At 42.5% G+C, this 27,942-nt stretch overlaps 1 protein-coding gene and 1 pseudogene across 1 annotated transcript; both read right to left on the reverse strand.

Moving 5' to 3' along the window:
- Positions 1–3,552: 3,552 nt before the first annotated feature.
- On the reverse strand, positions 3,553–27,679 carry HTR3B (5-hydroxytryptamine receptor 3B). Its single transcript, XM_008690207.2, has 8 exons — positions 27,467–27,679; positions 15,440–15,484; positions 15,003–15,112; positions 14,400–14,569; positions 13,714–13,871; positions 5,075–5,285; positions 4,755–4,937; positions 3,553–3,788 (listed from the first exon to the last, which is right to left on the reverse strand). Exons 1-8 carry the CDS (start codon positions 27,677–27,679, stop codon positions 3,553–3,555), a joined length of 1,326 nt encoding a protein of 441 aa, XP_008688429.2.
- On the reverse strand, positions 4,283–4,382 carry LOC121103001 (annotated as a pseudogene).
- Positions 27,680–27,942: the final 263 nt, after the last annotated feature.

Raw genomic sequence — 27,942 nt, forward strand, 5'->3', positions numbered from 1 at the left:
CTATGAAACAGGAATCGTGAAAGTTACAAACACTTGGAGGAGCTGAGCTAAAGCTGCTCTGTAAATAAGGGCTGCCGGCACCCTCTCTTCCTCCCACTGCACAGGGACACCAGAGTGTGGTGGGGGGGCCTGTTCCAGTGCCGTTGGTTAACGACGGCATTGCCGCAGGATGCAGAGCTGACCCTGGGGCTTTGAATGAATCCCTGGCCGCCACGTTGATCAGGGGCACTCGGTGGTCCACACTGGGGCCCATCAGCCAGGCTTCACTCCTGAAGGGCTGCCCCTTAGAGATTATCTCTAGGGAGGAAGTGAAAGTGGGCTACGTGAAAAGTGGAACGGGAAGGCCCTTGGGCCCCACCCAAGTCCCCTACAAGAAGGCACAGGATAGCTTCAGTCCTTGGCCTGTGGACTCTGGAATGAAGGCACTTGTGGGGAGAACCAGAGCCCATAAGTGGATACTGATAGAGGTAGTGGAAGAAGGACCTCACACCAAAGACTTCAGACTAGAATCCATCTGTTGACAGCAGGCAGGTCTTATTTTTATTTTGTGATGTATTATCTACTTTTCAAAGTGCTGTTAAATACATTGCTTCATTCTGATCCTCAAAGTTCTGTGATTTGGTAAATTATGAGCAACCCCAATGCCAAAGAGAGTAACTGAAGCTCTGAAAAGTTAAGCTCAGGGTCCCTGGCTAGTGATGGAGCCAGGACCCAAACCAGGTGCTTTCTCCAAGGACAGCTGGAAAGGAAGGAGACTCTGTAGTGGGGAGTTCACGGCAGGCCTTTTCCCCTCTAATAACCGAGGAAGTGAAGAGAGATCTAGAGGCTAACTGAGTGGACAGAGACAGAGGAGGCCAGGAGTAGAATGGAGGCAGTAAGGAGGGAAACAGGTGGAGGTTTGCATGGACACTTCCTGTTCACAAACTTCTTATGTTCCTCATTTCATTAACAGCAGCAGTGGAATTTCATGGACAATTGGCGTTGAGCACTAACTGGGAGGTAATGAGAGAGGGAGGATGCAGGTAAAGGCTGTTTGAATTTAAATTCTTTTTCTTTAGGGGGATGGGGGGCAGGGTTTTTTAAAGGCAATTTTAGTGCTGCAAAAAGTTCCTAGCAAACAGCTTTGGACTTTTGTGTCCTCTGCCGGTAGCATTAGGAGTGCTGATTTGCGCTCAGCCTACCGTGGTCTACACAGCAAGCTCCTGAGGGCTACCCCGGCGGCGGGCAGAGCGATGCCAAAGACCGGGAGTCTGAACTTGGGAAGACTCTCCACTCAGACCTGGGAAGACACACTAGAGATGTGTCCAACAGCAGCAGTGAGCTGGGACGAGCTGCTCGGCAGTAACTACAGCAGGGCGGCCGCGAGCAATACTGTGTGGAGCGGGGCAGAGATGGCGGGGAAACTGGAAGCAGAAAACAGGGTGGCTCCTCTAGGAGCATGTGGTCTGTGTGACAAGTGTTGTACATACACACGTACGCACCCCACAACACACACCTACATACACACACGTGTACACACACACGTGTACACACGCACCTCACATCACACACACCCCTATGTACATACCCCTGCCCCACACACACAGAGGAAGCCATAAGACGTTCAAAGCAGGAAGGATCTAGAATAGGTGAAACTAAAGATAGAGAAAAGGGAACAGAGTCACGCGATGATCGGGTGAAGAAGGTGGGGGAAGGCTGTTTTGAGCAGGGTTCTTAGACGGAGTGGCACACAGATTTGGTGAAACAAAAGAATATGTCAGCTAGCTGGGGAGGCTTGGACAGAATGGCAAGCAGGTGAACTTGGCTAGATGAAGCCTCCATGAAAAGCAGCAATACGAAATGAAGAAAGTCAAGATAAGAGGAAGGAAAATTTGTGGAAGACTTGAACTCTAACCTTAGAATTCAGGTTATGGGGCCATGGGAACTATGGTAAGGTAAGCCAGTCAGTACAGATTTGGCTACTGGAGAGTAAGAGCCAGAAGTTGATGAGTTACCCAAGTGCCCAGTGATCAGGGCTCTTCTGTCTTAACAAGTAACTGTGGACATAGACAGGAAACTACAGGGCCACTGGGACTGTGATGGTTAGTTCTGTGTGTGAACTTGGCTGGGCCACAGGACCCAGATATTTGGTCAAACATTATTCTAGATGTTTCTGTGAAGGTATTTTTTTATACGAGATTAGCATTTAAATCAGTGGACTTCAGTAAAACAGATTTCCCTCCAGAATGTGGATGGGCCTCATCCAATCAGTTGAAAGCCTCCATAGGAAAGCAATGGCTTCCTAGAATAAGCGGGAATTCTGCCCGCAGACACCTCCGCCTCTGCTTTCGACTCAAACTGTAACTATTCCCTGGGTCCCAGCCTACCTGTAGATTTTGGACTGGCCAAGTGTCCACAGTCATGTGAGTAGTGAGTAGTGAGTAGTATGGGCTGAATCGTGTTACCCGCCCCCAAATTCATGTTGAAATCCTAACCTCCAGTGTCTCAGAATGCATATCCGGAGTAGGGCCTTTAAAGAGGAGATTCAGGTTAAATAAGGTTGTTAATGTGGGCCCTAATCCAATAGAGTTGGTGTCCTGAGAAGAGGAATTCAGACAGAGATATGAACGTGAGCAGAGGGAAGGCCATGAAAGGACTCTGGGACAAGGCAGCCATCTGTGGGCCAAGGACAGAGGCCTCAGAAGAAACCAATGCTGCTGACACGTTGATCTCAGACTTCCAGCCTCCAGAGCAGTGAGAAAAGACATTTCTGTTTAAGCCTTGGAGTCTGTAGTGTTTTGTTATGGAAGCCATAGTTGACTAAAGCAAGGATAGTGGATTATAATCTCCTTAAACCCAAGGGCCATGCATGAAGCCTATCCCATAGCTCGGTGCCCTACACATGGTATGTGCTGACTAAATGTTGTGTTGATTGGGTCTGAGAGGTCGGTACCCGGCTGCCCTCCAGCAGTGATGCGGAGCAGGGGAAGAGGCGCTCATGGGCAACAGTGAGAACAAGAGCTTCAGGACACACATGTGGTGCAAATCTTGCATTCTGCTTTGTGCAAGGTTGACCTTGCGAATCAAGTCAAGGGAAGAATCGTCTGTGACCGACGTATTTTGTATTCTCTGCTATGCCTCACATAACACCTAGGACTTAACTGACACTCAGTAAACATTGTGAATGGTTGACTGAATGACCAAGATCGAACTGGGGGTTGAAGTGATCTCACACTTAAAAAGAAGAAAAAAACACCACCACCTCTCAACATACAGGTATGTGATGTACCTAGAAATGTTCTGAAGGAGATTGCTAATGGCGGTCACTTTAGGGGAGTGAGCTGGAACAAGAAGGCAGGCTTCCTTTTCACTGTATAGCTTGACATGTCCGGACATTTTCATTATGAATGTCTAATCCTGGGTCACTCAGTACTTCCTCAAGTGTGAGCACCTGCACTGAAGGACAAGAGCAATAAAAGGTGAGGAGCTTTTTAACCCACCGTGCCCCCCTCTCCAGCCCCAACAAGACCCGCCAGCCTGCCCCAAGTGTAAGAGAGCAGCAGCCACCGCTGTTCACGAGCTGCCCCACAGTGCCCAGAGGGAGCTCAGGGTGATGGTATAGAGTCCCAGCACGATGGTGTAGGCTTGAAAGAGCAGTCGGTCAAAACGTTCCAGGAGGGCCAGCCACTTAACCTCCTGCTGGTCTGCCTGCTCCCAAGTCTGGAAGTAGGTGCCGATGGACTTAAGCTCCAGCCAGACTTCCTGCAGGGTCCCTGGCTGGACCTGGTGCTCTTGACAGATGGAGGGCTCTGCGTCAGAGAGGAAAACATCCTAGGTGAGTGGGGGGTTCCTGAGGCCCCCTGGACTTCCCACTGGAGCCGATGGCCTCAGCCTACAAGGAAGGTTTGTAGGCAAAAGGGGGCAGTGGATTGGGTTGGGCTTGGGAGGAGGCAGGGCTGTACTCAAGGATGCTGTGCAGAGCGTGGCAGAGCTGGGTCGTGCAGGAGGGCTGTCTAGGCTCGATCCACCCAGGAGATCCTCTGAGCTGGGGGCCAGCCCCACTGACTCCATTGGAGCTATAGGCACTGGGATGATTATTTTTGTTTAGTTGTGATATAATTTATGTATATGTTTCAGGTATACAGCATAATGTATCATACACACACACACACACACACACACACACACACACATATATAGAAATGATCACCAGAGTAAGTCTGGTTAACCTCCACCAACACACATTTTCTTGTGATGAGAACTTCTAGGATACACTCTCTTTGGCAACTTTCATGTACACGGTAAAAATACAGAATGCTTCACAAGTTTGCCTCCCATCCTTGTGCAGGGGCCATGCTAACTTCTACGTTCAGTTTTAGTGTCGGTGCTGCCGAAGTGAGCGCTGGGAGGATTCATACACTTGTTCACATTAGGCAACAGGAACCCAAATATATACAAGCATGTGCACACACACGGGTACTCTATTATCCAGAGCCAATCCTTAGTCACTCCAGCTAACTGGCTAAAACTGGAAAACACAAACAAAAACAAGCAAAGTCAACTGAGGGCCTGAGCTCTAAACAAAAGTGAGGCTTTCTGGAAAGTCAGCAGGTCTCCAGAGAGGCAGTGTCAAATGCAGCACAGAGGCTCAGAAGCAAGTGCTGGAAATTTTTCACACAGTGGGACACATGGCCTGGTGCTCCACCAACAGGAATCAGTGTGGAGAGTGAGTGATCAAACAAGACAGGGTAGGGACCTCGAGGCTTCTCACGAACCTGCTAGCCCAGCAAGCTGGGCTCTGGGATCTACTCTAGGCCCATCAGCATCAGTGTCCCCTTGAAGGCACAAGAGGGGTCGCTCCTGCCCGATGCTCCACTCATCATGGAGGAGTCTGACCAACAGGATGGACGTAAATAAGCTGATAACCAGCAAGGCCATGCACACCGTGAAGAAGACTCCTGAGGGAAGGAACCAGAGCAGGTGTAATCAGTGACTGTGTCTGGGGCCTCCCCCCGCCCCAGGATCTGAAATGCAACATCAGCTCTGTGACAGGAGTCACTGAAGATGGATGTCTGCTGTCCCCAAGGCTACTTACCAATCAGAGGGGTGCTTAGTGCACTCCTTGGCATCTCATCAGACATGTTGACCCTGAAGACGGTGTAGCCCACCAGCACGCTGGTCTTGAACACAATCCTGGCACGGCAGGTGGGTGGTAGGTAGAAGCTCCCCAGGTCCACAAGCATCAGGAAGAGGCTGGGAATCAGCAGGCTCACGACGTAGACCAGCGGGCGCCTGCGAATCACCACCTGGCCGGGGACAAGGCATCCACTGAAAGGAGGGTCTGCGCTGAGGGACTAGAACCCATGGCCAAGAACACTTCCTGATGTCCCAACGTTTTTGCATAATGTGAAAAGACTACGCAGTTTAGAAAAAGATTATTTTGTGGTTTAGAAAATAGAAAAAACCCCCACACCTTTAGGCTTTTATGTGGAACTCACATTACTAATTATGGTAAGAAGTGTCTATTTATTTGGCGCTTGCTGTATGCCAGGCAATAGCCTACGTGTCTTCTGTGCCCTGTCCTGTTCAATCCTCACACCCATTCGAAGGGCTGGTCATTATTATCTCCATTCTACAGACAAAGAAACAGAGGTTCACAGAGATTAAACTGCTTATTCAAACTCACACAGCTGGCAAGTGAGAAACTGTTTTGAATCCAGGTCTTACTCTAAAATCTTTCTTCTTATGCCACTTATACAACATATTGTACTGTGTTTGGCTGAGCCTGTCTTCCTCTGGGGAATGCGAGCGTCTCAGCACCTGTGTGTCTGTCAGAGTCTGGGCAGGAACAAATGGCACCCCTGGGAAATCTGAGGAGCACTTGGCAAAGAGACCTCGGACAAGCTATGGGCAGGCAGAGGGCAGTGCCCTAGATATTTGGGAGGACTGGGTGAGCTGTCCCTAGCTTGAGTCCTGAAGGGGCCCAGGGCTGAGAATGTGACTAGAATCTGAGGAGAGGAAACCGGGTGGAGGAGGCCACCTCACAGAGCTGTGGCTCCTCCTCCCTCTTCGGGGCACAGCCAGCCTGGTGGTGACTCCACACGGAGAAAAATGGAGAGATACGCACCCTACTCACTCTCCCTCTCTTCAACCTGCTGCCATTCCATCCCCTCTTCCCATGGGTGAGGCCATGGCTCACCTCCAGGAGCACAGAACAGGAGGAGAAGGGGCGAAGTGGATCTAAGTGGGGGGACAGCTGAAGACGCCCTGAAGGATGGCTGGGCAAACAGAGCTGCTGAGCGGCTTTTGTAGCTGGGAACAGGAGACTCAAAAAGTTGCTGTGTTATTGCCATTTTTGTACACCTCTCTTCTCTGGGATGGTGATAGGAAGTGTCTTTAATCAACACGAACTATTTTCATCAGGGAATGACAGGACTGCTTTCCCCTGACACTTTGAGGGCAAGAGCACCAACGATTAAAAAAATTCCTCATGGGGCCAAAAATACCTATCTTATAGTGGGTATTCAGTAATGTTTACTAAAAAAAATGAATGTTCTGAACCCTTTGCTGTTGGATCTGGAAACAAAAGAATGTCTGAAGTGTCCCATTTCTCTGATCTACCAAATGACTTAATGCTTTCTATTTGTCAGATAATGTGCGAGATGCTTTTGCACATATGACGTGGTTTATTTAATTGTCACTGTGAGTTTGTTGGCAGGTAATAGAACACCCCCACTCTAGATTCTTAAAAACAAAGCTCGGCTCCTCAAGTAAGTTGAGTAAGTGGCAGAGCTGGGCTGTGCCCCACATCTGATTCCAAGCCCAGTGTTCTCTTCTGCCACAGCGTAGCTACAACTCTTGGTCTGAGCAGACAGCTGAGCTGAGTTCAAGGTTCTTCTCCCTCGGCTCTGTCTCCCGCTCTGCAAGGCATGCACATAGAAGGAGCCCAGGCAGAGGCCAGGCAGGGAGGAGAAGGTGGTGGGGAAGAGCGTGGCTGGGCAAGACCAGACATCTACCACCTTGCAGAAGAGAACGGGGGCCCCCAGCCGTTGGGTCTGGGAGCATATCCCGACTCAGTGGAGCTTGGTAGGCCAGAGCCATCTAGAGGATTGTAGTCTGGCTATTGTCTTTCACATTAAGCATAATTGCCTGCAAATATCTAAACGAGAGCAACACTCATGCTTTGTAATAATTTGGTTAAAACACATTTCTACCAAAGCGCAGTCAACAAGGAAAACAACAACCAAATGAACTGTCATCGACCTGTGCCTCTCAGGCTGTCTTTGTCATGCAATGACAGAGATGGCGTTGGTTAGCTGGGGGTGGGAAGAAGGCGGCCAAATGGTCAGAGTCCACAGGGTCTTGTGCAGTGTACCCGGCCCGGGCTACGTCGGGTGGTGGGGGGCGATCCAGCCTGCTGTCTCTAGAGTCTAGAAGTGGGAAAACTCCCCTAGAGACTTTACGGCAGATACAACATGAAGAGGATGAGAAGTGTAAGAACACCACCCTAAAGCAAGTCCAAGTAGGCAGGGTTGTTAAGCAGAAATGGCCAGACTTAGAGTCAAGGGACTTGAGCTCCAGGGCCCCTCAATTCTAAGTGCTCATGTGTGCTAGTTTAAGTGATCCCGGCTACATGGCTTGATTTTCCTTTTTCAAAAAAGCACTTTACTGGGGAGCCTGGATGGTGTAGTCGGTTGAGTGTCTAACTCTTGGTTTTGGCTCAGGTCTTGATCTCAGTGTCGCAGGATCAGGCCCCATGTCGGGCTCTGCTCTGGGCGTGGGATCTGCTGGGGATTCTCTCTCTCTTCCTCTCCCTCGGCCCCTCCTCTCTCTCTTCCTCCAAAATAAACAAATAAACCTTTTTATAATTTTTTTTAAAAATTAAAAAGCACCTGACTTTTGGTTGCTGAGCATCTTAGCAATGATTGGGATGGGCTACGGTGCTCTAAATAACACTCCTGTGTGCCTACGCATGCTTGGTGGGTCCTTTCTACCTGGAGTCTGGTGTAGAGAGTGAACATAAACCTGGGCCAGAACCAAAGACCGCTCCCCAGTCTTATCAGACCGTGTGCCCCCCAAGGTGACGGGGGAGGTGTGGCAAGAGCCCAGAGGCTGGGAGGCAGGCTGGCTTCGTGGGCATACAGCTTGGGAAGTTACGCAGGGCCTGGCACTTAGAAGGGCCTGGCTCTTGGTTTCGTGCTCTGTCTGTGCCATTTTGAAACTCGTAATTTTTGAACAGGGAGCTCCACATTTTCACTTTGTACCGGGCCCTACCAACCATGTAGCCAGTCCTGTCAGGAGGATATCTGTCCCCGGAAATCAACAGTAGCTGAAAGTAGAAGCAGAACACGTAGCTAAAAAGGTAGACGATTAGCTATGCTGTAACATAAAGCAGAAATCTTCCCTGCCTATGTTTGGCTTATACAATTATAAAGTAGATAAGCCCTCTCTGGTTTTCTTCAAGAACAAAGGACCTTCCTTTTTATTTAGGTTGATTTAGGAGCAATATTACTTATGGACTAGACTAATTTTCTCTACAAGCCCAGTGCAGCCTAAAGAAATTCTCAAATTTATCACATAGCTTTCAGAAATGGTTTGTTTTCATATCCCGTTTGATCCTCAAATCCCTTTAGTCTCTTTTTCAAGGAACTTTAACTGAGCATGAACAGAACAAACTCTTAAAATGGCACTTTTTAAAATACTGGAATTAGAACGTTCATAGGATAGGTTTCTACCCTTCTCCAGCCCATGAAATCAGCCATCAGACTCTGGTGGTTGGATGTTTTAGAGTCTGCAGATGGGAAGGAAGTTTGCCCCATAACGGATCATACCCATTTAGATGATGAGATGTGGGACCTTCTGAGTTTATATTTAGATTGTATTTCGGCCTCAGAGTTGGTGCTGAAATGGGTTAAGACATTTAGGGATGTTGGGATAGGGTGAGTGCGTTTTACACATGAGATGGACATGAATTTTGGGGAGCCAGAGGGTCAGAGCACAGTGGACTGTAATGGGCTGAATAATGGCCCAAGAATTAACGTCCTTCCTGGAAGCTCAGAATGTGACGTTATTTGGAAATGGGATCACCGCAGATGCAATTAATTGGTTTAGATGAAGTCTTACTTCAGTAAGGGGGCCCCTATCCCAATATAACTGGTGTCCTTATGAGAAGAAGAGAAGAGATACATAAAGGAGAATGCCACGTGAGGATGGAGGGAGAGATTGGAGTGATTCTCTACAAGCCAAGGATTGCTGGCAGCCACCAAAAGCCAGGAGCGGGGCATGGAACAGATTCTCCCTCAGAGTTCCAGAAGGAATGAATCATGCTGACACCCTGATTTCTAGCCTCCAGGACTGTGAGAGAATAAATTTATTCCTGTTGTTTTAAGCCACCAGTTTGTGGTCCTTCGTTATGGAAGCCCTCAGAAACAAATACTGGTGACTTGCCCAGTGACACACAGTGGATAAATGCCAGAGAATGCACTGGAATACACTGCATTATGTTGAGTTGTGCAGCAGTTGTGAGCTACATAGAGGATTAGCACATAGTTTCTGGAGTCAGACTGTCTGGGTTCAAGTCCAGGCTCCATAGTCACCCTGTCCCCTTGGGCAAGCTACTTAGACTTGGGGAAATTAACTTCTCCATACCCCCAATTCATCTACTTGTAGGATTTGTACTTAGAACACCAATTGAATAGTTATGTGAGGATTACACGTACAAACTCTTAAAATGGTGCCTGGTGTCGAGTAAATGCTCAGTTTGGGGGTTATTGTTACAATGTCACCTTGGGCCCTGTTTGCAGCCCATAATGGATACCAGGAGCCCTGTTTTACTCCTGCTTGTGTCCTCAGTGGGGCCACTGAGACTGGCACATGATAAGAGCTCAAAAGATGTTCGCTGAGTTGTACTGGAGTCTATGAGTAATGCTATTTTTAGTTCCAATAAGGTGGGAGTTTGGAGTTAGCACAAACTGGGGCTCTCCTAGTGAGGTCAGTCCTCTGAGGGCCACCTCTCTGCAGGTCATGCCAGAGACAGTAACTGACTGCTGATGCGGGGGAGGAAGGTATGTCACCAGCTCAGTGAGATACCGCTCTCTGTGGAACTGCCCCTATCTAGAGCCCATCATTTCTAATGGACTAAAGGAGCTGGTGCCTTTAAATTCCACAGAAAGGGAAGAAAAAGCACTTTAGTTTCAGTCCGTGTTCTCCATTAGACACCCTTCAGGTGTTAGCAATATTATGCCACAATTTCATTATCCATTAAAGCCAGGTAATAATAAGTACACAAAGGTATTTGGAGCCTATTGGTGTTAATGAAAGAGATCAATCTAATTCAGAATGTGTGTGTGGAGAGCTCCTTGGAGATGGAATAGGCCCCAAGGTTAGCTTCTAATTGCTTCCTTGATGGTAGACCCCACCAGTACTCAATTTTGCATGACCGTCTTCATGACATAGTTGGAATTTTTGACGCCCAGACTCACGCTTCATACAGAAGCCCATCTTCCTCCTCTCCCAAGCCCCTCCCCACATTCCCAATTCAGAAAGAACGGGAAAGTTGTTGCCATCTAAGTAAGCTTCTTACACAGGAGTGAGAGTTTCTTGGGTCTGGACCGTGGGTCAGGCTGGATGAGCAGAAAGTCCATGATTTCAGGGATACTTGAGTGACCCTGGAAAGATTTCTAGGACTCTAAATTCTCTTTCTTCTCTCTCTCTTGCTCTCTATCTGGTGGAGCTCACAAAGATCTTCTATCAAGTTTATGAGCTGTATTCAATGGATTTCTCAACAAAACTACTCTACCTTAATCTAGAAAGAAAAACTATGTCAGAGAAAGAGGATAGATGAGGCACCTTTCTTTCTCAAATGCCCCTCTGCATTTTTCTAGCAGTCCGCAGGATGGCCCCCCACTCCCTGCCTGCCTGGATATTTCACTCAGTGTGAGGATAACTGAGTGTTGGGCTCACTTTAGTTCCCACAGCTGTCCACCCTCTTCCTCCAAAATGAATTCTCACATTTTATTCCTACCTCCTCCCACTTCAACCCTCATTCTTAAAACAAAAAACAAAAAGCTGCCATACAGAAATGAAATGCTCACCCTGCTGTTTCTGGGAACCAGCACCTCCGATAATGTATTGGAGGTAACCTCGCCTCCTAAGGCTGCTGGATCGGGAGCCAGGCTGCACACAGGCATCCCTGTAGGCAGAAGTGCCTGTGCTCTGCGCCCCCTGTGGAATGCAGCCTGACTCCAAAGTGCGAGCAGTGCTCTCTGATAAACAGTACGTGTCCTGGAGCCGGCAGCTCGGATTGCCCATTCGCCGGAACCACCAAGGCATTCTGAGCATTTGATCTAGCGTCAACGGCTGCAGTGCACATCAGGCCCAGAGTGACAACATGTTTAGAATAGATCATTTTTCCTCCTGCCTGCCCCGACTTGTCTCCAACCCCCTGCTGGGCAGCCTGGACAGGGCTACAGCACATGATTAGATTAAGATGGAGATGGCCCTTTGCTGTCAGGACCCTAGCAGACCCAATGTTGGCATGGACCCGGGCTCTGAATTTCACATCATTGCCCGAGGGCTACTGAAGGACACCGGGACACCTCAGTTCCTAACTTAAGAGTAGGATGACTGTACGAGAACATAAGCCTAGCGACGGTACACATAGCAGGTGTGGGGAGGCACGGAGGCTGAGACAGGTTGAGGGAGACAGAGGACTGGGATAGTCACCGAATCTATTTTAAGTCTGTTCAGAGCTGTGGAATCACTGCTGAGTCTGGCTCCCTGCCCTATGAAACACGATCTGTGACTCTACTCAGGGTTCTCTCCCTCCTCTGTTCCAGAGGGCCAGGGTGGAAGCCAGCCCTGCCAGATAACCCACTTCAGCCCCCAGGGCAAAGGGACCCAGGGAAAAACTCCAAAAGCATGAAATCCTATCGATGCCCACCTCTAGCCTGCCTCCATGTACACACTGTAAATGGTGATGAAGCACGGGAGTGAACAGAGCAGAGGAGTGGGATCATTGCTCCTGAGATGCAGGGAAGCTTCTCCTTTCCTTAAATGATCTTTTACGTCTCTGTTCATCATATTTAAAATGGAGCTACTACATAGAAAACCTTTTGCCACTATTGAGACCAATTAATATTCAGGGTAAAGGGTAACATGTAACCACAAATAATGGCTGCTTTATGGAAAGTGTGTGTGTGCGCGCGCACTCCTGTTTATCTGCCCTTTCTCTTGCCTTTGTTTGTCTCCTTCGTGCAGTGTAGGTAATGGTGTGTGCAGCGTTCTCCGGAGTGCTTGGTAGGTGACTATGTTCCACCTTGCACGTGCTACTCCCTCACATTTCCCTTTAATGCTCTCCATTATTCGGGCTGCATTAATAATGTTTGTGGGCTGATATCTTTAAAATTAATGAGGTGTTTACTCTTAGCCAAGAAACTCGTTGAAATTAAAAAAGCTTTCTTTTCTTCCCCTCCTTTTCTCTTGCTTAAAAAAAGGTGGACAAACAAGCCACAACGCTAGCTTTGCTAAAAACCGAGCAGAACAGGGAAACACCCAAACCCTACCACTAGGAAGGTATGACTTGCGATTGGTTAGTAATACATGAGTCAGGTTCAAACCACAGCTATTTCTAGGAGCCCCTGATTTAACCAGAGCTTTGCTAGAAAGCTATGTAGAACACCTATTAACAATGGAGGGGCGTCTGTGGCCTCAATAATAGCTTATTTCAGTACCACCCTCTCTTAGCATATAATTATCCAGCATAACCGTAGTACCTAGTCTAGTCTGAATTTTCCTTCTTATTGAAAAGGGTTGTTTCCAGGAGAATTCATCTTGTGTATAATCCTGACCTGTCTGTAGTCTCTATTTTTCAAACAGAAACATTATCTGGCACGAAGGACTCCTCCCCACCCAACTACCACCACCAGCAGCTGACTTGGTGCAGAAAAGCAGAAATGAATACGAATCACGGGTCTACCGGTTGCATGAACTTGCTGAAAACCACTTATCGGGACAATTTGCCAGAAGGGCCAGGGAAGGGAGAATGGCTGCCTCTGGAGTGTAAACCAGCAGGCTTCACTGTCCTGCACCCTCCTCCCAAGCTCCTGTGGAACAAATTTCCCCCTGCCAGTGCAGCCAAGAGCATCCCTGGTGGTGCATCGGAGAAGTCTGGGTTCTCACTGAGTCGTTTTAGACCAATTGTTCTCTCTGATCCAGAAACCATCAGCGGGCTCCGAGGATCCTGCCGGTGATTCATTAGCTACTTGCTCAAGATAGTCAAGTTAATAATGATAATTTTATACATTTGTATCTGGAATTAATAATTGACTCAGTTAAAAACAGGATAATAATGTTGAAGAGACACTCTTCTCTCCATTTGTTGTTGTGTATGGGGGTTTTCTTTCGGTCCCCCTGCATAGCAATTAGTAATGAGGATTAGTATCACCTCACCAGAAGGCGCGAGGATGCCTGTTATGATGGATGGTTCAGGTGCCTGAAAACCGTTCTTTTTATACCCACGTATGGGATATCGACAGCAGGAGTCCAGGATCTGTGACTGAATCTCTGGCCTGTGAAATGCCATCATGCAAGGGGATGCCCAGAGCCACCGGAGTCGCATGTTCTCGGATGATAACGAGTGAGAATATGCCACAGACCAGAGACTCCTCAGCCCAACACAGAAGGCCCAAGACTGCAGAGAAGTGGGCAGCAGGGACAGGGAGGAGAAGGACCTACATTAAACCGAATCTGGGCAAAATCTCCAGCGCTGCTCTGCAGGATGTTGTACGTTGAGGACACGGAAAGAAGCTCCCACTCACTGTCATTCAAAAATTCCTGCTTGTCATGCTTCATGTCTTCTTTGCTCCTCAGGAAGGCCAGGTCGACATCTTGCACTGAAAACAACAGAAACAAGTGACTTCCCCAGAGAGGCCTCAATAACAACCCACTTTTCAGCTCCCAATTCAAATTCTTCCCTTTACTCCTGCCCCTACATGTACAATCTCACTGAGATAGGGTTCAATATGACCATTTTGAATTAGGGATAGAGATGTAGAATAAAATATTTCTAGCAGCAAAACAAAACCAAAACAAAACCAAAACCCAGCTGTGAATTTACGGTTTGTATTCCGTTATCCATAGAATGCTGGCCTTGGTCCTATGGCTTCTATAACCCTCTCACTGGCAGCAGTGGTCAAATATTGTATTTCCAAACCAGCAGCAGCAATGAGCTGGGCACAACACTGTACTTAGTCTGAATTACAACAGAAGCCAAATAACTATAAGAAGAGATTTAGATTTGTAAAGAGTTAATTACGTGCAAGAATAAAGTACACCTCACGGATGGCACAACAGAATCTCACCTATGTGTGCCAAGCCAGCAGTGTGTCTCCTGCTAGCAGACTGGGCCTCTTGCCATTTACCTGTATGCAGCACGCTACTGAAGGTCAGGCTGCAGTTGTGGGTGTCAAATGGAAATGCGTAGGTCTCTAAACCACATGTAGAGACCACCTGGATAGGCTTAGAGTTCTTAATGGTCCCAGATGAGTTCACATAGACATACGGAAGGTCGGGTGATCCTTCGATGTCCACACTATGTGAAACACAAGAGACCTCGCTGTTACAGAGAGGGCCTTCATCATTTCAATCCACAAACAGAACTGATTATGAGATGGTAGTGACCATGATACCCAGGACTCGCCTAGAAGTGCAAATACAGAATCACATTTCTCACGACATAATTCACCCTGGCAAAGATGGACTCAGTAATCACAGTCTTAAAAGTTAATTCACTTGCTACTCTTGAAACGCAGACATAATCCACGAGTAACCCCAAGCATTTGTAATCAAATCTGTATCTTAAATGACATCGAATCATGGTACTTATAACTTGAATATTACCAACACTGTGATCCTCCCTCAAGTTGAGAAACAAAAAATAGCAGCAATGACTGAAAGTAACAGCAACTGGCCTGAATAGTCCAAGCAGTTTTAAATCCCATGGAAATATACCCCAGCACACTTACAACTCATTAATGATGATGTCAGGGGCCCAGATGTCACTTAGAGGTAGAGAGATCTCTCTAATCTCATCAAACATGCTGGGGTTCCAGGATAAAAATTCATCATCCCAAACCTGTTAGGAGTAGCCAGAAAAGAGATTTATCAAAAGGGGGCAATGTCAATCTCACCAAAGAACTGAAGAGGGATTTGGATGAATAAACCAACTGATCTGCTTGTTGGCACTGTTAAGTGAGAGGACTTTCCTCCCAGTTCCTAGAGATGGTCCCCCAACCAGAAACCACGGCCGTATATCTTACACAGATTCTAATAAGTTAGGTCTGCTGCAGATCTAAGAAACTAAATTGCAAATGCAAAGAAAATGTCTATTCCTTAGAATAATTATATTTTGCAACAGGTTAAGGTTAAGAGTCTAGCATGCACAGAAGGAAACATCATTTACCTCATGGTACCATATACTTGTCTTTAATTTTTGGTTCTGTGCATCCTGCAAAGCAAAAAGAAAATCTGTACCAAATCGTAGAATGTCAATAAATCAAAGTCCATATTCAGAGAAATTCAGAGAAAAATCAAATCTAACTAAAAATGCTGATTTTAAAAGCATTGCCTTGACTCTTCAAGTCTGAGTATTCTCGGTTCCTATTTATTACACACACCTGTCACTATGAAGTTTACTATAGTATCTATGACAAAATGGCACTAAGACTACACCTGACATCTTTCAAACTATTTTTTTTAAGATTTTATTTATTTATTTGATAGAGACAGTGAGAGAGGGAACACAAGCAGGGGGAATGGGGGAGGGAGAAGCAGGCTCCCTACTGAGCAGGAAACCTGATGTGGGGCTTGATCCCAGGACCCCGGGATCATGGCCTGAGCCGAAGGCAGATGCTTAATGACTGAGCCACCCAGGTGCCCCTACACCTGACATCTTGAATGATTTGCTAATCCCTTTCCTACCCTAATTAGTTACTCTGCCATTAATCAAACTAAAAAATGACATGTAGCCTTAGCCAATTCTGGGCTAAAAAGATGAGACCAAGCTTTTATTTGTAATCAAGATATTATTCATAATATTTCAATGAGTGTTATCTCAACTGCTCTTGGCAGCCATTCCTGTTAAGTTACCTTATGTTTGGATTTCTCTGGTTATCAAACAGACGGAATGAGCTTAATGTAAATTAAGCATATTTTTGATGATATAAATAGATGTGATTTCCCCATGCCTGCGATGAGTGAGTAATTTTTTGAAAAGACCCCTAAGCATAACAATCAAAAAAAGAAACCCTCCTTACTAATTTTTTCATATCTACTCTGGTAAAGAGCATTCTAAAACTACTATGTTCTTAGGAATTAAAATATCTCACACTGTGTACAAACATGAATTCATTAACTCAAAATGGACCATAAACCTAAATGTAAGAGCTAAAACTGTAGAACTCTTAGAAGAAAACATAGGAGGGGTGCCTGGGTGGCTCAGTCAGTTGGGCAGCTGACTCTTGGTTTCGGCTTAGGTCATGATCTTGGGGTCCTGGGACAGAGCCCCGTGTCAGGCTCTCAGTGGGGAGTCTGCTTGAGATTCTCTCCCTCTCCCTCTGCCCCTCCCCCACTCGAGTGTACACACACTCTGTCTGTTTCAAATAAATAAATCTTTTTTCTTTAAAGAAAGAAAACAAAGGAGTACATCTTCATGACTTTGAATTAGGCAGTTGTCTCTTAGATATGACACCATAAACACCTGCAACCAAAGAAAAAGTAAATGGGACTTCATCAAAAGAGAGTTAATATCCAGAATATATAAAGAATTTCTACAAATTAAAACAAAACAATGACCTTATTTCAAAATGGATATTTCTCCAAAGTGGATATACAAGTGGATATGGATAACAGGCACATGAAAAGATGCTCAACATCCTGCTGTGGACCAAATTATGCCCTTTCAAAATTCATATGTGACTAAATTTGAACACAGGACTGAAGGGGTAACTAAGGTTAAAAAAGGGCACCATCCACTAGGATCGGTGGCCTTAGAAGAAAAGAGAGGGGCCCCTGGGTGGCTCAGTCGTTAAGCATCTGCCTTCAGCTCAGGTCATGATCTCAGAGTCCTGGGATCGAGCCCTGCCTTGGGCTCCCCGCTCATCAGGAAGCCTGCTTCTCCCTTTCCCTCTGCTCCTACCCCTGCTTGTGTTTCCTCTCTCGCTATGTCTCTGTCAGATAAATAAATAAACTCGAAGAAGAAGAAGGAGGAGGAGAAAAAGAGAGAATGATCTCTCTCCTCCATGTGGGCATACAGGAAGAAGGCAGCCATCTCCACGTCAGGAAGAGGGCTCTCACCAGGAATCTAATTGGCTAGAACTTTGATCTTGGACTTCCCAGCCTCTAGAACTGTGAGAAATAGAGGCTGTGGTATTTGTTATGGCAGTCCAAGCTGGCTAATACAATCACTAATCATCAGGGAAATGCAAATCAAAATCACAGTGAAATACTGCTTCACTCTCATTAAGATGGCTACTAAAACAAAACCAAACAAAAACAGAAAATAAGTGTTGGTGAAGATGTAAAGAAATTGAAATCCTTGTGCACTATTGGTGGGAATATAAAATGGTACAGCTGCTATGGAAAACAGTGGCAGTTCCTAAAAAATTAAAAATAGAATTACCATATGGTCTAGCAATTCCATTCTCTGGTATAAATCCAAAAGAACTGAAAGCAGAGACTCAGTTATTTGTACACCCATGTTCACAGCACCATTATTCACAATAGCCAAGGGGTGGAAGCAACCCAAGTGTCCATCAAAGATGAATACATAAGCAAAATGTGGTCTCTACATACAACATAATATTATTCAGCCTTAAAAGGGAAAGAAATTCTAACACATGCTACAACATGAATGAACCTTGAGGTGACACCACTTCCTTCCAAGTTTTACCAGCTGAGAGATTCTGAAATAGATAATGTTTTCAAAATCAGCATTATTTAGCTAGATTTGATTTGCTTCCTCTGAACTGTCATGAGTGGAGCTGAGCTTTGATTTACTGACACTGTAAGATGTGGTGTCTGTCTCCCCAACTAAAGCACAAAGGGCTCGGTTCTAGGCTTAGCTGCCATCAGTGAGGGTTCCCCACAAATGGGGGGGGGCAGGTTCAAAATGCAGTTTGTATTACTGGAAAATACAGCTTTTAACTATTCTATCACAACAAATATACTTTTACATCTATGAAATGTCCTGATCAGTTCTGGGTTTTTTTTGTCTCTGTCACGCCAAGTCGTGAATACATCACTGACTCAGTCATGTGGCTGGGGAGACTATTATTTTACCCAGTTGATTCTTATTAACTGCCATGTTGATGCCTTAGCTCGTTTCTCTCTTCCTGCCCATTGCTTTGTCATGTTACATGTAACAAGTGTTAAGAATTTTTTCCTAATATACTAGGGGGTGTCTGGGAGCATTTGTCATTCAGCCCTTAAGAACACAATGTCAAAAAGGAGTTTGAGGCTAAAACTGAAATCCTTTTTTTTTTTTTTTTTTGTCAAAGGAAACAAGTTTCTCAATGCCAGCTGGTGAACATAATTGGTTCTCTGGTGGCATTATTCACAGCTTTTCCCTCTGTGTATCTCTCTCTCTCTCTCTCTCTCTCTCTCTTTTTTCTTTAGATACCTTCCATCTCGCTTGTTAAAAGCAAAGGATATTTCACAGAATTGGAATTCATTAGTCTTCCTAACAGAGGGAGTCTATTTAGATCTAAATTGGTGGTTAGCAAATATACAGATAATTCCCGCACATTCTTATTTATCTTTCCCAGTTCCGAAGACTATAGAAACAGATGCCTCAACGTCTGGCTGGGAGGCTCTAGTCAATGGACTGGAATACAAAGGTATCTGGGATTCGGAATTGACAAAACTCAATAGAAACAAATTGAAACTCTTCACTGTTGAGTAGACTATCTCTATAATCAGATTTCCCCAAGGTACTCATAATACCCAGAAATTCTAAGACAAGACTGTAGTCTTTCATATAAACAAAACAGGAGGCAAAACATTATAATGGAAGCAAGGTGCCGTGGTGGGCCAAAAGCTCCTCACTCCAGACAAAAGTTGCCAACAGCTCAGCGGCTGGCAGATGCACCCAACAAGTTATCTATTCATGCGGGGGGTGTCCTTGTCCGATTCTGTGCCCGATTTCATCAAGTCCTTCAAAGCTGGCCCTGCCTCCACAATGAACTTTAGGCTTAGCCCTGCTGAATGTACTAGAGACGTTTGCAAAGCAAATCAGACTATCTTAACTAATTGCTTGACAGACATCTAGGCAGTATCTTTGAGGATGCGCTGCGCTGCATATTGTGGGAAATATGAACATGAGTAAGCAAGCCCTTCCCTCAAGCAGCTTATTAATAAATTAGGGTAGGTGACATTTTAACAAACAACTCTGTGTGTTAAGAAATATATAGACGTCAGTGGATTTAAAGGAAGGAGACATTGCTGTCAGCTTGCAGATTTGAGGGAATTCTCTTTCGGGAGCTGAGAGTTGAAGGACTGTAATATTTGCAGATAGAGAATGAAGACAGACATTCAGTGGAGGAAACAGCATACAGGCAGGAGACAAAGAGGGATTGGTTTCATTGTAGTATTGAGGGGATAAGGCTAAGGAAGTAGACAGGGATAAAACTAGAGGGATGGAATTGGAGATTTTTCCAGATTTCTGAAGGAAAGTCTGCCAAATCCAGTATGACAGTATTACTGTCTAACGTATTCTAGTAAAAAATGTGTATATTCCACACCAGTGAAGAAAACGTGTCTTTGAAATAATAATGGTGTTCTCCTTAACTACCATAAGGAATCTGGTTTTATTTTCTTTCATCAGGATAGAAAGAAACAGATAAAAAATTTCAATTTGATATAGTTGCTCAAAGGGAAAAATATTAACATAGAAACTTTACTCCTTTTCTATATTTATCTCCATAATCCTCTGAAGGAAAGCCTGAGCAATTCTACTTTATCTTAATCAATATGAAGGACAATGCGGGAGGATGAGGATAGGCCTGAAGGCAGTGTGATTTCCTTACTCAAAGGTGATTATACGCGTGTCCTGAGGTTTTGCATGACGTGGCTCATATCATGTGTCTTTATCCAAATCATGCTATTCCCATTGTACAATGTCTGATAAACAATGCAGTCATGATAACCCACTGACAACTAGCAAGGACTAATATTCCTTAAGAATGTGAAGATATTGCCCCAGGAAATTAACCCTCAAAAATTTTAGTTCAATATCCAATTACAGAGGAAATTTAAGGGAGTTTTCTGTTGAAGCTTTATGTAAGACCAGGCCTTTGGAGTAGGGGTGGATATTTCCTGGCATTTATTTAAATATTTTCTAGGATCTTAGATCTAGTCCTTCTGCGAAAACTGAGATTTTTTTGTGTATCATTTAAATGTTCCTGTTTAGAAAAGAAAATCATTAGGGATTTATCTGAGCTGGAGGAAAGTGCTGTTAAAATAATTTGTGGGGCGCCTGGGTGGCTCAGTTGGTTTAGTCACTGGCTCTTGATTTCACCTCAGGTCATGATCTCGGGGTGGAGCCCTATGTCGGGCTCCGAGCTCAGCAGGCAGTCTACTTGAGGATTCTCTCTCATCTTCTCTTCCTGCCCCTCCCCCTGTTTGCAAACACACGCTCGCTCTCTCTCTCTCAAATGAATAAATAAGTCTTTAAAATAACTTGCATCAGACAAAAAATAATAATAATTTAAACCCTGTTATATCAATTATACTTTTAGTTTCAAATTATTTTTTTAATCAGTTACAATGCCTAATTCTCAGTCAAAAAACCAGAATCTATGATTCACTGCACAGCATTAGGATATTACATAGAAAAATATCTCCGTTTAAATAAATAAAGAGAAATTATTAAGTTATTTTAACAAAATACATTAAAATAATAACATATCATGGGGTAGATTATGTATGTAAATGTAAAATTGAAGACAAAAGTAGTACAAAGGACAGTAGAGCAGGGAAATGGAATTTTACTGTTGTAAGATTTGTACAGTTTATGTGAAAGATAATAACATTAATTCTAAGTACACTGTGTTAAGTGAATGATGGATATGGAAATCCCTAAAATAACATCTAAAAAATAATACAGAAGGAAGCTAAAAAGCCAACAGAAGAACTGAAGTAAAATATCTAAAAAAAAAGTTTAATTTATTTAAAGTAAGGCAGGATAAAAGGAAAAGAAGGAGAACAACAACAACAACAAAGATGGGATAACTGGAAAACAAATAGCAAGATGGTTTTAGTAAATGGACGAGATGCTTCAATTAAAATGCATAAATCAACAGGTTAAAAGAAGCAATGCCCCGGAATACTACTCAACAATAAAAACGTGGGTGATATGCACAACATGGGTAAACCTGAAAGGAATTATATTGAATGAAAAAGCCTTCTCAAAGGTTACATACTGTATGCTTGCATGTATACAACATTCTCAAAATAACACAATTACAAAGATGGAGGAGAGATTTATTGGTTGCCAGTAGTTAGGGATAGGTGGCAGGAACATGGGTTTGGCTATAAAAGGGCAGAACCAGGCAGCTTGATGTGTGGTAGCAGTGGTAACAAAGCTACAGATGTGACAAAGTTACACACACACACACACACACACACAAATATATGTAAAACTGGAGAAATCCGAGTAAGTTCTGTGGATTCAACCAATGTCAATGTTCTAGTACTGGAACTATACTATATTTGCCTAAGATTAACATCTTAGACACTGGGTAAAGGGTGCACAGAACTTCCTTGTCAATTTATTTGCAAATTCCTGTAAATTTATAATTATTTCAAAATAAAAGTTAAATAAAAGCAAGACCCAACTATATGCTGCCTCCAGGAAATGACCTTGAATACAATGTCACACAGAAAAACTGAAAATAAAAGGATGGCAAAACATACACCATGCAAGAAGCAAGAGAAAAACTTTAAGAAAAGGATATTACCAGACACGAGGAGGGGTATTTCATAATGATAAAAGGATCTGTTTCAAGAAGACATGTAATTCTAAATGTATACTCACCTAATAACAGAGCAGAGAAATAGACAAAGCACAGTTATAGTTGGGGATTTTAACACTCCTCACTATGAAATTAATAGAACAACAAAAATTTTAAAAGTTAGAGAAGATTTTAATTATACTATCAAACACATTTATCAAATTTATATTTATGGAATAGTACACCCTTCTATTTAACATTGTACTGGAGGTTCAAGCCAGTCCAACAGACAATAAAAGGAAATACAGGTATAAAGAATAGAGATAAAGAAGCAAACTGTCTTTATTCACAGACAACATGATCTTCTGCATAGAACATCTGAAAGAATCTACAAAAAGTCCTATAAAACTAATAAGAGATGGTAAGGTCACAGGATCCAAGGTCAGTACATACAAATCAACTGTATTTTTGTATGCTAGCCGCAAACAGATTCATTTTTAAATACCATTTAAAATAGTCCCAAAAATGTGAAATACTTAGGGACACATTTAACCAAATATGTGTAAAACACTGACAACTACAAAATATTACTTGGAGAAATTAAAGAACTAAATAAATGGATAGATAAAATGTGCTCATGGATTGCAAGACTATTATTAAAATGTTGATTCTTCTCAAATTGATCTATAGATTCAATGTAATCCCGATAAAAATTCCAGCACTTTTTTAAAATAGAAATTGATTCTAAAGTTTATATGGAAATGCAAAGGACCTAGAAGGGTCAAAATGATTTTGAAACAGAACAATAAGGTTGGAAGACATACTCTAATTTCAAGACTTCTGTAATGTTGCAGTAATTGAGACAGTGTGCTGGTGTCAGGAGAAACATTAATTGGATAGAATAGAGCCCAGAAATAGATCCAAAATATATAAAGAACTCCTGCAACTCAGTAAGATAATAAACAACACTGTTTTTAAAATGGGTAAAAGATTTGAGCACTTTACCAAAAAAGACATCAATTGGCAAATTACCACACAAAAAGATAGACAATGTCATCAGTCTTTGGTGAAACGAAAGTTAAAAACTACAGTGCGCTATCACCACAAATCTACCAGAATGGTTAAAATTTAGAAAGACTGACAATATCAAGTGCTGACAATCATGTGGAGGAACTGAAACTCTCATGCATTGTGGTGGAATGCAAAATGACACAACCACTATAGGAAACAGTTTGGCAGTATCTTATAAAGTTAAACACAGGCTTATCATACAACTCAGCAATCCCACATCTAATTTATCCAAGAGAAGTGAAAACATATGCAATTGTGTATAGTGGCTTTACTCATGATTTCACCACACTGGAAATAACCCACTTGTCCAACACCTGGTAAACAGATAAACCAATTGCAGTACACACACCTGCACAATGGAATGCTACTGACTCTAGAGCAAAACATGCGTGATCTCCAAGGCATTTTACTACACGCAAGAAGCCAAAACAGGGTAAAATACCATAGGATTCTATTTATATGCCTTTCTCGAAAGCCATATAAAACTATAGTGAGAAAGATAAGATCACTGGTGGCCAAGTGTTGGGGAGAGGGGGAAGCTTTAAAAAGATGTTTCATTTGATGTAATTTATGTCTCAATTTTAAATGCTTCAAAATTTTGTAGGATACAGTTAAAGCAGCGCTTAGAGGGAAATTTACAGTATAAATGCTGAAATTAGAAAGAAAAATGTTTAAAATCAATGATCTTAGCTTTCACTTTAAGAAAGTAGGTAAAGAAAAACAAATTAAAAGAAAGAAATTAAATAAAGATAAAAGCAGATACCAGTGAAATAAACAACAGATAAAATTCAAAATGAGTATTTGGTTCTTTGAAAAAAATAAGTAAAATTGATAAAACTTTCACAGTATTGGTCAAGGGAAAATAAGAGAGAACACAATTTACCCACATGAGGATGAAAAAGGCAATATTATAAACAAATTTGACAAATTAGATGAATAGATAAATTTCTTGAAAAACACAAATTATTAAAAGCAACACAAGAAGAAATAGAAAATTTGAACATCCTTATACATGTTAATGAAATTGAATTCACATTTGAGTATCTTCTCACCCAGAAAACTCCAATCCTTGATGGCTTTATTGGTGAATTCTATCAAATATTAAGAAAGAAAAATATCCATATTACACAACTCCTTCAGGAAACTGAAGAGGGAAGACATTTTAACAGTTTTTTAAGGTCAACATAATCCTGATACCAAAATGAGACATGTACATTACAAGAAATAAAAGCTATTGCCCAATACTCTTCATTAACATAGATGCAATCTGTATTAAGTAGGTATTTAAATAAAGAAATATATAAAAAGGATTGTATATTAAGATTAAATGGGGTTTATCCTAGGAATGCAAGAACGTTTTAAAATTTGAAAATCAATCAAAATAATTTACCCTATTAACTACATAAAACAGAAAAATTATCTGATCATCCAAATAGATGGAGAAAAAACATTAGATGTAATTCCATATACATTCATGATTTAAAAAAAACAAAACTCTTAGTGTACAAGAAATAGGAAGGAACTTCCTCAACCTCATAAAGAACATTGATAAAAAAGCTACAGCTAACATCATACCTAAGGGTGAAAATTTTTCCCCTAAGAATGGAACTAAACAAGGATGTCTGCTCTCACTATTTCTGTTAAATTGTAGAAGGAGTCCTAGGCAATACAACATGACAATGAAAAAATAAAGAGTATAAATAGATTAGAAAGGAAGAAGTAAAACTATCTGCAGGTGACATGATTGCATAAGTAGACAATATTCATCTACAAAAAAACTGCTAAAATTAAGAAGTGAATTTAGCAAGACCACAGTACACAAAGTAAACATGCAAAATTAATATTTCTCTATAATAATAAGTAGAAAATAAAAAATTTCAAGTAATATTTATAGCAGCGTCAAAAATACTTTGGGATACATTTAATAGAAATGTGCATAAAGCTTCTACATTGAAAATTATAAAACACTGCTGAAGACCTAAATAAATGGAGAGACATAACATATTCAAGAACGGGAATATTCAATATTATTAAATGTCAATTCTCCCTTAAATTACTCTGCAGATCCCATACCATTCTAAACAAACTCCCAGCAGTTTTTTTAAAAAATAGAAACTGACAAGCTGATTATAAAATTTATGTAGAAATGCAAAGGACTTACACTGCCTGATTTCAAGAGAAATAGCCCAACACTTATCAGTCGACTTAATTTTCAACCAAGGCACCAAGCAATTCAAGGGGTGAAAGGAAAGACTTTTCAACTTCTGTCTGAATGCAAAAAACCAAACCAAAATAAAACACAAAGACAACAAAAACTTTGACCCATACCTCACAACATCATAAAGATTAATTCTTAGTAGATCATAGGACTAAATCTAGGGAGCTATAAACTATAAATCTTCTGACAGAAAATACAGGAAAATACTTCTGTGAACTTCGGAGTATCAAAGGTGTCTTAGTATACAGAAAACACTAACCACAACTAAAGAATTGATATACAATGGACTTCATTAAATTTTAAAATCTCTGTTCATCATAAGATTCATTAAGAGAATTAGTAGACAAGCCAGAGATTGGTAATAAATATTTGCAATGTATAAATATGACAATATATAAACAATGCCTATAAGTCTATAATTAAAAGACCAACAACCCAATAAAAAAAAAGACTTAAAAAGGTACTTCACAAAGAAAGGTATGTAGGTAGCCAATAAGCACATGAAAAAGAATTCCTGGGCACTAGCCATCAGTGAAATTAAAGTAAAACCTCAATGAAATACCATTACAGCCTCAACAGAATGGCTGAAATTAAGGCTGATAACACCAAATATTGATGAGAATGTGGAGTGATGGGAACTCTCATAGCTGACTCGTGGAAGTGTAAAATATACAACCACTTTGAAAATCAGTCTGGCAGTTTCTCCATAAGGATACACCTGTCTGAGCCAGTTAGTCCACTTCTAGATTTTACCCAAGAGAAATAAAAACACTTACATAAAAAGATTTGTATAGGAATGTTCATAGCAGCTTTATTAATAATATCCCAACACTGGAAACAACCCAAACGCCTATCAACATAAGAATGGATAAACAGGGACACCTGAGTGGCTCAGTGGGTTAAGTGTCCAACTCCTAATTTTGGCTTAGGTCATGATTTCAGGGTTGTGAGACTCAGCCCCGTGTTGGGCTCTGCGCTGAGCATAGAGCCTGCTTAAGATTCTCTATCTCCCTCTCCCTCTGCCTCTCCACCTGCCCCCAAACCCCTGCTTGCTCTTGTGCTCTCTCCCTAAAAAAACAAAGAATGGATAAACAAATCATGGTATAACCATAACCAAATAAAATAAATAACATCAATAAAAAAGAAAAACTACTGATAAACACAACATAAGTGAACCCAAAAACATGAGGCTGAATGAAAAATCCAGACACAATAGAGGGCACACAATAAAATTTCATTCATATGAAATTCTAGAAATGGGAAAAATAATCTATGATGAAAGCAATCGGAACAGAGATTGTCTCTGTGGATGGAGAGATGGGGATTGGCTAAAAAGTCAATGCGGGGCCTTCCTGAGGTGATGGAAATATTTGTTATATTGATAGGGGTGTGGATTCCATGGGTGTACCCAGTTATCAAAACTCATCAGACTGTATACTCAAGATCGGTGTATTTCAACATATGTATGTTATACCTCAATTAGAAAAGTTTTGAAAAGTAAATTGAAAAAAATATTGAACTACACTAACAAGTTCAGTGAAGTCTGCTCTTAAAAAAATCAAAATAAATCTGGGACCTATTGATACTGAAGACTTTGTGATTAAGAAAAAAGGAGAAAGAGGAAGCAAGGATAAGCCATCCTTTGCAGACAGAATATTCAGACCTCTGCTAACTGCCTTCCATGAATTTTCTCACTTAATTCCCACAGCAACCCACTTTCTAGATATAGAAGATAGCTTTATAAACAAATCTTCCCTCACCACCCCTAGCAAACACCTTGGGTATAAATTCAAACACCAGGACACTTTTTTTTCTTTTTCTCAATTTCAGACAATAAGTGGTAGATGTTTTTCTTAAATCTACTATCGCTGAGAAATGTGAGCCATGGGAAAAAAATACCTGTGACCATTTTTTGGTTTCAGCAAACTCATAAAATATGTACAGTGATCTATGACCACAATTTTTAAAGCCTCTTAATTCCATGAAACTCCTATTTCTAGATGATCTGCCTCTCACATCGCAAGTCGGGGACTAGAAAGCATGATTTGCCTAACAAACGTTTTACCTCATGCTCACTGCTAACATGAGTCTAGTACAACTTCCCCACCAGCTCAGCTAGGCTCCTGCACAAACAGCAGGTAGTTCTACAAAAAAGGGTAACAGGAATCGGAAAGGGTAAGATGGTCCTTACCACATCCAGTACGGCGTGGACAAACACATCCAGATACACCATGGTGGCCTCAGTCCAGTGGTGAACTGGCCTCACTGCCTTGTGATATTTCCGTAATAGCTGCTTGGTGAGACGATACAGAGCAGGATTCCTGGGACGAGGCGTATCTATGGCTAGGATTTCTGAAAAACAATACTTGTCATTGTGAGGACGATAATAAGAGGAGCTTCGCATCTTGAGGAGATCTCAGACTGTTCAGGACTTGGTGGCTCCTAGCAGAACACGGTTTTCAGCTACCCCACTCTGAAGTTCACAGCCAGCTGGTGGGCCTTTTGGCAGACTTATTTAAAGTAAGCTGATGACCTCACTGCCCAATAGGGACAGCTCATTGTAAAGATAAATAAACCAACCCGCTCTCCAAGGATCCTAACTGCACCTACAATTCTGTTTTCACAGCAATCATGCATCTTGGAGACAGAATCTTTTATTCCTGTATC

This window comes from Ursus maritimus, unplaced genomic scaffold, assembly GCF_017311325.1.
Source record: "Ursus maritimus isolate PB19 unplaced genomic scaffold, ASM1731132v1 scaffold_16, whole genome shotgun sequence".
NCBI classification, from domain to species: Eukaryota; Metazoa; Chordata; class Mammalia; order Carnivora; family Ursidae; genus Ursus; species Ursus maritimus.